This window comes from Heterodontus francisci, unplaced genomic scaffold, assembly GCF_036365525.1.
Source record: "Heterodontus francisci isolate sHetFra1 unplaced genomic scaffold, sHetFra1.hap1 HAP1_SCAFFOLD_377, whole genome shotgun sequence".
NCBI lineage: Eukaryota > Metazoa > Chordata > Chondrichthyes > Heterodontiformes > Heterodontidae > Heterodontus > Heterodontus francisci.
In genome coordinates this window covers 151,648-162,136 of record NW_027142041.1, presented here as the reverse complement: position 1 = coordinate 162,136, position 10,489 = coordinate 151,648, and the positions used below count along the sequence as shown (strand labels likewise).

Genomic DNA, 10,489 nt, shown 5'->3' with positions numbered 1-10,489 from the left:
CTCCCCTGCAATCTTTACCACTGAGAAGCCCAACAGCACCAATATTGTGGGAACACCATCATATAAACATTTTCTCTCCAAGTCACACACCCTGACTTGGACTTATATTGCTGTTCCTTCATCATTGATGAGTCAATATCCTGGAATTCCTTACTTAACACCATCACAATTTCATCGCAAGGACTGCAGTGGTTCAAGGACAAAGCCACGCCACTTTCTCAGGGTAATTAGAGATAGGCAATAAATGTGATGACACTCACATCCCAGGAATGAATTTTTAAAAATACATTGAGAATTGTGACTGGTCTAGAGACTGGACGGTGACTGGTCTGGACACTGAGACAGTGGCTGGGCTGGACACTGGACGGTAACTGGTCTGGTCACTGGACGGTGACTGGTCTGGACACTGGGACGATGGCTGTTCTGGACACCGGGACAGTGGCTGGTCTGGACATGGGACGATAGCTGGTCTGGACACTGGGATGATGGAGAGTGGCTGGTCTGGACACTGGGACGGTGGCTGGTCTGGACATTGGACAGTGGCTGGTCTGGACACTGGGACGATCGAGGGTGGCTGGTCTGGACACTGGGATGGTGGCTGGTCTGGACATTGGATAGTGGCTGGTCTGGACACTGGGACGATGGAGGGTGGCTGGTCTGGACACTGGGACGATGGAGGGTGGCTGGTCTGGACACTGGATGGTGGTTGTTCCGGACGCTGGGAGAAGGTGAATGGACTGTTGATACTTTACTCTGTTTAGTAATGCTTTAGAATGCACCAGGTAACTTCGACTGTAATTAATAGAGTGAAGGGCCTGCACAATCCATTTCACATCATGAACTTCAAACTACATGGAAATAAGCAGACACTCTTAGGAGATTGACTTAGCTTGCAAAAAAAGAGTGTATTTTTCATTCTTCATTTACATATTGTACAGCTCAATAAATAGGAAAATATCTTTGCACAGCCCATGACTGGATATCAGATTCATTGAAGCCTTATGTACAACATTCACTCCTTTATTGATTGCTACATACAGAAAACCAGACAAGGTGCATTGCACAGGTTCCATCTGAAAGAAATTTTTGTTTCAATAACAGCTTCTTATCAATTGCTATCATAGATCTATTGACTGCTCCTATTTGTTGCACCTAAGAATCTTCATTGAGGGCTATCTATCAGTTAGCTTTGAGTTTTCTTCTCATGACCATCCTTGACAATGACATTCCTGAAGAGAGTCAGAAGTGGCTTCTGACCTCTCTCATCCCAAGATTTCATGAAACCCCCGTAGCGCTTGTCTTTCAATGGTACACTCCATCGAAAGTGGCCGAATTTGTAATCTTCCCCATCTTTCTTCACCTCTTCTTCAGGCAGGCCATTGTCGATGCTTTCCTGGAGCACATCTTCAAGGTTTGGAAACTGCAATGGCTGAGTGCGCATGCGGTCAGGACCCCAGTTCTTTGCGGGGCCCTTTGGTCCCCTGCCCCACCTGAAGTGGGCCATTTTGTAAACCTTCCCATCTTTCTTCTTGGCATCTTCCAGCATCTCCTCTTCACCTGCTTCAGATGTCTCTACTGGGTAGTCAAAACCTACAGATGCTTCACGCTTGAGTCTAGGTCCCATGTTCTCCACTGACCCATCTTCAAAGTTATTTGGGTAGACCTTAACAGGCTTCCTCTTCATGCCCATGGGCTTCCCCCATCGGAAATGTTCCATAGAGTAGGATCTTTTATCATCTTCTCTTGGAAACAGAGTCTCCATCTCTTCATTTTCCATCTGAGAGGTTTGGGGCTCTACAGCAGGGAGGTGGTTTAGGAATGCCCTGACAGGTTCATCATCTCGCTTGTTGCCTGAAAACCCAGTGTTGTTGCCTCTTTTTTTCCCAAACTTGTTCCAGCGGAAATGACCCATGACATAATTCCTGATGCTCTCTGCAATTGGCTGCAGGTGGCCATTGCCAGGATAGATTGGGGATTCAAGTGTCTTCTCCACTTTGCAGGCTTCAGTACATTCCTGTTGAGAACAAGTGGAAGATGGATTGATGCTTTCATTATATATTTATGGTATACCTTTACTTGACTGAACAAATTAGAGTTAGTCAAAATATTATATTCAAAGGAAAGATTTCTGCATCTCCATTGTCTCCCTGTTTTTATGCCTGCCTGAAATGCTGGATCATCTACCATAGGGACCAGGACCTCAGCAGTGAGTGTGGGCAGGTTATGTGATGGTGGAGGGAAAGGAATCAGGGACATTCCAGTCCTCGTAACATTCACTCAGGTGTCACTGGACAGTGATGAGGGACAGGAACCCTCGACTATTGACACGGAGTTCAATTTTACTGATCTCAGCAACATCGCAGAGATTGGCTAACTGAACACCTACCAGGAAACAACCACAGTCCCAGTGTCCTAAACAAAAGTGTGGTCAAAGAGGTAGGTTTTAAGGAGCATTTTAAAAGAGGAGAGAGAGGCGGAGAAGTTTCAAGAGTTTAGGGCCTAGGTAGCTGAAGGCACGGCCCCCAAGTGTGAGGTGAAGGCAGTTGGAGGTGCACAAAAGGCCAGCATTGGAGAAGCACAGAGTTCTGGAAAGTCTGTAAAGCTGTAGGAGGTTATGAAGGTAGGGAGGGGTGAGGCCATGGAGGGATTTAAACATGAGGGTGAGAATGTTAAATTCAAGGTGTTGCCGGACCAAGAGAGTCAATGTTGGTCAGCGAGCTCAGGGGTGGTGGGTAAACAGGGTTTGGTGCGAGTTAGGATACTGGCAGCAGAGTTTTAGATGGGATGAAGTTTATGGAGGGTAGAAAGTGGGAGACTGTCCAGGAAAGCTTTGGAGTAGTCAAGTGTGTTGGTGACAAAAGCATACAGGAGAGTTTCAGCGGCAGATGAGCTGAGTCAGGGGCTGAGATGGACAATGTTATGGAGGTGGAAAAAGGCAGTCTTTGTTATGGAGAGGATATGGGGTTCGAAGCTGAAGTGGGGGTCAAATAGAATCCCAAGGTTCTAAACGATCTGGTTCAGTGTTAATGATCAGAAGGATGGAGTCAGAGGCAACTCATCAGAGTTTTTGGCAGGGACTGAAGGCAATGACTTCAGTCTTTTCAATGTTCATTACAGTGAGTGGTTGTGAGTATTTCGGTTGGATTGTGACTTACCATCAGTTTTGGAGCTGAGGACAGCTCCCTGCACTTGCTGTGGTCCAAGCAGTCCTGCAGCTGGCCGGAGGTCAGAGCCCATACCATGCTTAACACTACCAAGTTGCCTCTCCACATCGACTGCTGCATCATATCCAGGCCTCAGGATCAAGAACTCCTGCCAGCAAAGGAAAGGGAAAACTGCCTCAGTCAGTAACCCTTCCCAGCACCCTGCTATACTGACAGTATCTATAATGATGGTAAAGACCCACGTTGAGCACTATGTCCAGTTCTGGTCAGACCCACCTTGAGCCTGTAACAGCCACCAGGGAGATATTCAACCACTGGAGGCAGAGCAGAGAGAAGCCATGAGGCTGATCCCTCAGGTCAGAGTCTGAGTTATAGGAAAAGAAAGAGATTTGGACTTTTTACCCTGGGAAGAAGGTGCCTGAGAGATGATCAAATGGAAGTAAAGAAGATAGTGAAAAGGATGGAACAACTAACTCTGGAATATTACTTTAAATAAAATTAAGTGGCACAGGTTCAAACTATTAAAAGGTAATTTTAGGCGGATGCACACAAGAATGATCAATGTGAAATAAACTTCCAGATAAAGTGAAGGCAAAATCCTTGGAATCTTTTCAGAAACCTTTGGTTGCTCCAGTTGGAGTAGAATGGATTACAATGGGGAAATGGTTTTACTCACCTGTTACTATCGTGATCACATCTCTCTCTATTTCCATTTCTCCTTGTCTCTCTCTCTCCATTTCCATCACTCCTTGTCACTCTCTCTCTACTTCCAGCTCTCCTTTCTCTCTCTCTCTATTTTCATATGTACGAACATACAAATTAGGAGCAGGAGTAGGTCACTCGGCCACTCGAGCCTGTTCCACCATCCAATAAGATCGTGGTTGATCTTATTGTCACCTCAACTCCACATTCCCGCCTACTCCCGATAACCTTTCACCCCCTTGCTGATCAAGAATCTATCTACCTCTGACTTAAAAATATTCAAAGACTCTGCTTCCACTGCCTTTTGAAGAAGAGAATTCCAAAGACTCATGACCCTCTGAGAGAAAAAATTTCTCCTCATCTCTCTTTCTCTCTCTCTTTCCTTTCATCTCTCCTTGTCTCTTTATCTCCTCTCCTTGTCTCTCTCTATCTCCATCTCTCCTTGTCTCTCTGTCTATCTCCATCTATTTCTTAAAGTACAGGAAGAGGTCATTTGACACATCGTGCCTGTGCCAAAAGAGATGTCCAATTCATCCCACTCCCCTGCTCTTCCCCACAGCTCTGCAAATTTTTCCCATTCAAGTATTTATCCAATTTCCTTTTGAAAGTTGCTATTGAATTTGCCTCCATCACCCTTTCAGGCAGTGCTTTCCGGATCACAACAACTTGCTGTGTCAAAAGATTCTCATCTCAGCACTGGCTGTTTTCCATGCCTCTCTTGGTCTGTTTCTCCCCATCTATTACTCACCTTTCTCACACTGCCCTTCTTTTTCACCTATGTCTTTCTTTCTCTCTCTCCCTCTCTCTCTCTCCATCTCTCTTCCCCATTGACCCTGTGATTGTTTTCCATTGATCCTGTTAAAAGGTTTTCTGCACCAAAATCAAGAATATAGAGATGTTAAATGCACTTCTGCAGTGAAGCAGTCTGCCAGTATCCAGTGGCAAGACAACCATGGCGAGTCTGAAGACAGTCTCTCAGCATTGGAGACATGGTGCTCCTAAAGTTAATTTTTTTTGATTTTCTAACCATGAAGGAAAACTGTTATATCTTCATACTCTTTACACCAACCCATGGGTGCAGCGGTTGGGGGTGAGGGGTTGATGGGTTATTCCACTACAGAGGGATATAGGGAAAGGAGGGGGTCACTCACACCCACCAGATCTAGAATTCAGAACCAGGACAGTCTGGAGCACCTGTCTCCCCTCCCTGCGGCTGTCTGAAGTTACAGTCACCCCTCCCCAAGACTGTCTAGCACTCCAATCTCCCCGAGACTGTCTGGAGCTACAGTCTCCCCTTTCTGAGTCTGTCTGGCTATCTAGTCTTGTGTCCCTGAGGCTGTCTGGATCACCGGTCTTCCTGAGACTGTCTGAAGCTCCAGTCTCCCTGGGATTGTCTGGATCTCCTGTCTCCCCTCCTCAGGGCTATCTAGGTCAGGGTTTGAACCTTGCACTTTCTGACCCAGAGGCAGAAATGCTACCACTAGCATTCTTAAAGGGATAGACAGGGTAGATGCAGAAAGGATGTTTCCACTGGCTCTGGGGTATCGAAACAGGGGACACAATCTCAGAATAAAGGGCAAACCATTTAGGATTGAGATGAGGAGGAACTTCTTCACTCAGAGAGTGGTGAATCTTTGGAATTCTCTACCTGAGGGTATCGGAATGTTAAAACTGAGTAAGTTCAAGACAGAGATCAATAGATTTCTAGTTGTTAATGACATCAAGGGATATGGGGATAGTGCGGGAATATGGCGTTGAGGTAGATGATCAGCTATGATCTAGAATGGCGGAGCAGTCTCGAAGGGCTAAATGGCTTACTCCTGCTCCTATGTTCCTATATTCCTTCCTATGTTCACTAAACCAAAGCTCGCTACAACTGACATCAGTGCAACAACCAGTGAGAAAAGCACACTTTACTTTCAGAGTGAGGTATTCTTGGCCATACACAGACAGCACGGATCACAGCATGCAGACTCTTGAGAACTCAGTCCTGGTAAGGAGATTTTTAAATTGAGAAACCCACCTGAAGATCCAAGATTTACGGGACAACAGGTTGAACAGAGGAAGTGAGTCGAGAAGCAATGACTGGTTGACCCCAAGTTTGGATTTGGAAAGCCTGACGGAATTGAATGATCAGCTGAAGTATTAACAGTGGAGTGGGGAAGAGAGTGCAGAAACCTCAAAACCCTAAAGCGGAGTGGGGAGAGATATTGGCTCAGAAGGGACAGGACACCCCCCACCCCCCCCACCCCCGCAATATGTGGTGTGAAGGAGGGACGGACTGGACACACACACCCCCACCCCCAGGACACTGCAGTGTATAGTAGGGACTGGATACCACCCCAGGTCACTGCAGTGTATAGGAGGGACTGGATACCACCCCAGGACACTGCAGCATGTAGGAGGGACTGGACACCACCCCAGGACACTGCAGCGTGGAGGAGGGACTGGACACCACCCCAGGACACTGCAGCATGTAGGAGGGACTGGACACCACCCCAGGACACTGCAGCGTGCAGTGTGTAGGAGGGACTGGACACCACCCCAGGACACTGCAGCATGTAGGAGGGACTGGATACCACCCCAGGACACTGCAGCATGTAGAGGGACTGGACACCACCCCAGGACACTGCAGCATGTAGGAGGGACTGGACACCACCCCAGGACACTGCAGCGTGCAGTGTGTAGGAGGGACTGGATACCACCCCAGGACACTGCAGCATGTAGGAGGGACTGGACACCACCCCAGGACACTGCAGCATGTAGGAGGGACTGAATACCACCCCAGGACACTGCAGCGTGCAGTGTGTAGGAGGGACTGGACACCACCCCAGGACACTGCAGCGTGCAGTGTGTAGGAGGGACTGAATACCACCCCAGGACATTGCAGCGTGCAGTGTGCAGGAGGGACTGAATACCACCCCAGGACACTGCAGCGTGCAGTGTGTAGGAGGGACTGGACACCACCCCAGGACACTGCAGCATGCAGTGTGTTGGAGGGACTGGACACCACTCCAGGACACTGCAGCGTGCAGTGTGTTGGAGGGACTGGACACCACCCCAGGACACTGCAGCGTGCAGTGTGTTGGAGGGACTGGACACCACTCCAGGACACTGCAGCGTGCAGTGTGTTGGAGGGACTGGACACCACCCCAGGACACTGCAGCGTGCAGTGTGTAGGAGGGACTGGACACCACCCCAGGACACTGCAGCGTGCAGTGTGTAGGAGGGACTGGACACCACTCCAGGACACTGCAGCATGCAGTGTGTAGGAGGGACTGGACACCACCTCAGGACACTGCAGCGTGCAGTGTATAGAAGGGACTGGACACCACCTCAGGACATTGCAGCATGCAGTGTGTAGGAGGGACTGGATACCACCCCAGGACACTGCAGCGTGCAGTGTGTTGGAGGGACTGGACACCACCCCAGGACATTGCAACGTGCAGTGTATAGGAGGGACTGGATACCACCCCAGGACACTGCAGCGTGCAGTGTGTTGGAGGGACTGGACACCACCCCAGGACAGTGCAACGTGCAGTGAGTTGGAGGGACTGGACACCACTCCAGGACACTGCAGCGTGCAGTGTGTAGGAGGGACTGGACACCACTCCAGGACACTGCAGCGTGCAGTGTGTAGGAGGGACTGGACACCACCCCAAGACACTGCAGCATGCAGTAGCAGTTAGCACAGTTGGTGAGATGCAGCAGTGTAGGAACATCTGGAAGATCTGAAACTCAGTGCTGGAAGATCAGAATAAAGACTGAAAAAATTTAAGAGATCTGTAAGAATTTCCGAATGAGATTTAAAGTAGTCGCTCTCTAATAAGTAACTGACCCCTTCTTCGCAATTATTAACAATGCAAGCACTAAGCACAGAGTAACCTTACCTGTACTTGTTGAAGTGTCACTCCTATAGCGCAAGCTCTCTCCCTCTACCTGCCTCTACTGCAACTCGCAGGCTTTTTATACTATCCTTTCCATTTGTATTTCAAAGAGAATCGTCATCACGATTAAATCAACCTTTTCAAGGACAATAATCGCAGGAAAGCTGAAACAGCCGGCACTGCAAAGGAATCAGAGCTTTTAACAGACGTGGCATGTGTAAACAGACCCCCTCCACTCATTACACGCTGCGGGGGATTAGCACCTTTCTTCACACAGGAAATTTCACAGCATCCTGTCAAAACCTCATGCCTTTCAAAAACTAGACTGGCCACTGACGACACCATTTTTAATTTCAATTTCGTTCCTCTCCATGAAACTCTGATTTTAAGCTTGATTGTGCATTTTCACAGAAGCTTTTCATCAGATCAACACTAAATAGGTTGTACAATTAAAGGCAGTACGAACACAGGCTCACATCTCCTCTCCTTTGTCTCTGATTTTCTCCGGTGACAGGGCTAAAGGCCACCTGCCCTGCCTCACTTACCGAAACTAAAATGTTTTCCATCTCACATAAATCTGTAAAGGTCAGAAAACAACACACACTCAGGGAAACATGCACTGTGCGACCCTCCATCTGATGAGGACTGGAGTGAGCAGTGGGTGTCTGACCGGGGTGACTCAGGAAGGAGCAGAGCCAGTGTAGGACCCTCCATCTAATGAGGACTGAGGGGAGCAGTGGGTGTTATCCAGCAGGTTTGATCCAGGGGGTTTACTCTGACTTTTCCTGTTCACCTTCTGCAAACGTGGATGAAAGCCCACCTGCTTTGGGCCAGAGCTTTGGGTGCCTGTCCTAGTTCCATCCGCAATATGAAACGCAGCCTGAAATCAATTGAAAATCCATCACAATAGACTCCTGGCAGATTTCCTGATCACTTCCTATTTTTGCTGCTCATTGAGATCCTGCTATAGAATGGAGCCCCAATGTTGTCTAGCAGCAGTCTGAACATTAATGAGTGATACGCGCCCCAGGCTTAGGGGTCCCCTGGAATAGCAGTGCCTCCCCTGAAGCCATTCATCCAGCAATGCACAGATCTTGCTGCTGGTCACCCCTGCAGGTTCAGCTGAGGTCAGGTTCTTAGACAGTGCTCCTGAGAATGGGGTCAGATTGACCACCTGGGTAACAGGGGACTTTTCCTTATCTGCCAGTGCTGCTTGCACCTCCTCAGCCATGCATGTGACCGATCTCCTTGAGGCATTAGATAGAGGAGGTCTCAGCCTTGAGACAGCCTCCTCTTCCTCTCCTTAAGGCTCCAAAGACTAGCACCAACTGGAAATTAGGCAGAGGAGACATTGGCCCTGGGACATCCTCCTGTTCCTCTCTGGGCTCTTCTCCTAAAGTTTGGGGGACTAGCACCAGCTGGGAATTAGGCAGAGGAGACATTGGCCATCCCAAATACAACAGCAGTCAGACTGAGCTAGTACTTATCAACAGGAGCTAGTCTGCTTGATCAGTCTTTGTACTAACAGATTCCATTTGTAAGGCTTTGATTAGAGGGTAAGTGCATGATTGTTTGGCTATTTTGCAGGGAGAGGCACTCAGTCTCCCTGCACACTCTATTCAATCAATGTTCCTTCCTTGAATCTCATTTCATTAAATGTGCTCTGCACTGAAAACCTTGAGAAATGAGTCAGGTAGAACCTGAATGGATATTTGTCCATCAGCAGAGGAAATAACCCATGAGTCTAATTTCCTCCTTAGGATACTGAGAGAGGTGCCCCATCTGTGTGTAGCTTGTACTAATGTAGATAGAAAGGCAAGAGCTTTTAAGGGTTTTTTAATAATGTTTTGTAAAGTGGACCAGTTGAGGAATGCATTAGGAGGAAGCTGCACACATCTGGGGCCCGATCTCACTCTGTTCTAATCAGACCCATTAGAGCTGCGTAGGTGGATGAAGGAAGTCAGAAGTGTAGATAATGATGCTCTCAATTGACTGCTTGAGCATAGGAAGAGACGGGTCCATTCCGCAGAGCCTGACAGCAGAGTGAGAAGTTTGTGAGTGCAAGCTCATGGTGGCCTATCTCCAGGAAGGCTCCTTGCTGTATTGCCCACATAATCACTTCAGCCAAGACTAACCTGACAGCTTCAGGAGTCAGGACTGTAATCTTCCAGCAACAGATAAAATTATAGCAACTGTATATTTTCAGAATGTAACTTCCTGCATCAAACAGAACCACAAGGTTCCATCACTGACTTTTCACTGACCCTCACCTTTCTCAATTCCACACAGTCATTTTTAAGAAAGAACTCATGTTGCATCTTTTATCATCCCAGGATTCCCCAAAGAGCTTCACAACCAATGAAGTAAACCGGATAATCTGTTTATTGAAATATAGTCACTGTTGCAATTTAGGAAATGCAGTAACCAACTTGCACACAGCAATGTCACACAATGTAGCAGAGACCAGATAATAGTTTTTTGTTTAGTGTTTTTGACAGATAAATATTGTCCAGGACCCTAAGGGGAACTCTCTTGCTCTTCTTTAAATACTGCCACAGGATCTCTTCCATCCACCTGAGAGGGCAGACACAGCCTCAACATAACATTTGAAAGGCAGCACTTCTGGCAGTTCAGCACTGGCCTGGAAGATTCAATGTAGATTTTGTCTTTAATTCTTGGGCTTGAACCCACAACATTCTGACACAGAGGTGGGAGTGCTACCTACTGAGCCGCACC

At 47.8% G+C, this 10,489-nt stretch overlaps 1 protein-coding gene across 1 annotated transcript; it reads right to left on the bottom strand.

The window, feature by feature from the left end:
- Nucleotides 1–1,183: 1,183 nt before the first annotated feature.
- Nucleotides 1,184–3,287, bottom strand: LOC137366352 (pro-opiomelanocortin-like). The gene is made up of 2 exons (XM_068028246.1): nt 3,156–3,287; nt 1,184–2,014 (listed from the first exon to the last, which is right to left on the bottom strand). The coding sequence occupies exons 1-2, from the start codon at nt 3,285–3,287 to the stop codon at nt 1,184–1,186; spliced, it is 963 nt and encodes a 320-aa protein (XP_067884347.1).
- Between the last annotated feature and the right edge of the window lie 7,202 nt (nt 3,288–10,489).

Bases quoted from the DNA above. Each gene is read 5' to 3' on its own strand.
- LOC137366352 (XM_068028246.1), bottom strand. From the start codon at position 3,287: ATGATGCAGCAGTCGATGTGGAGAGGCAACTTGGTAGTGTTAAGCATG. The intron at 2,015-3,155 runs GTAAGTCACAAT...TGTTCTCAACAG, and splicing joins CCTCAGCTCCAAAACTGATG to GAATGTACTGAAGCCTGCAA.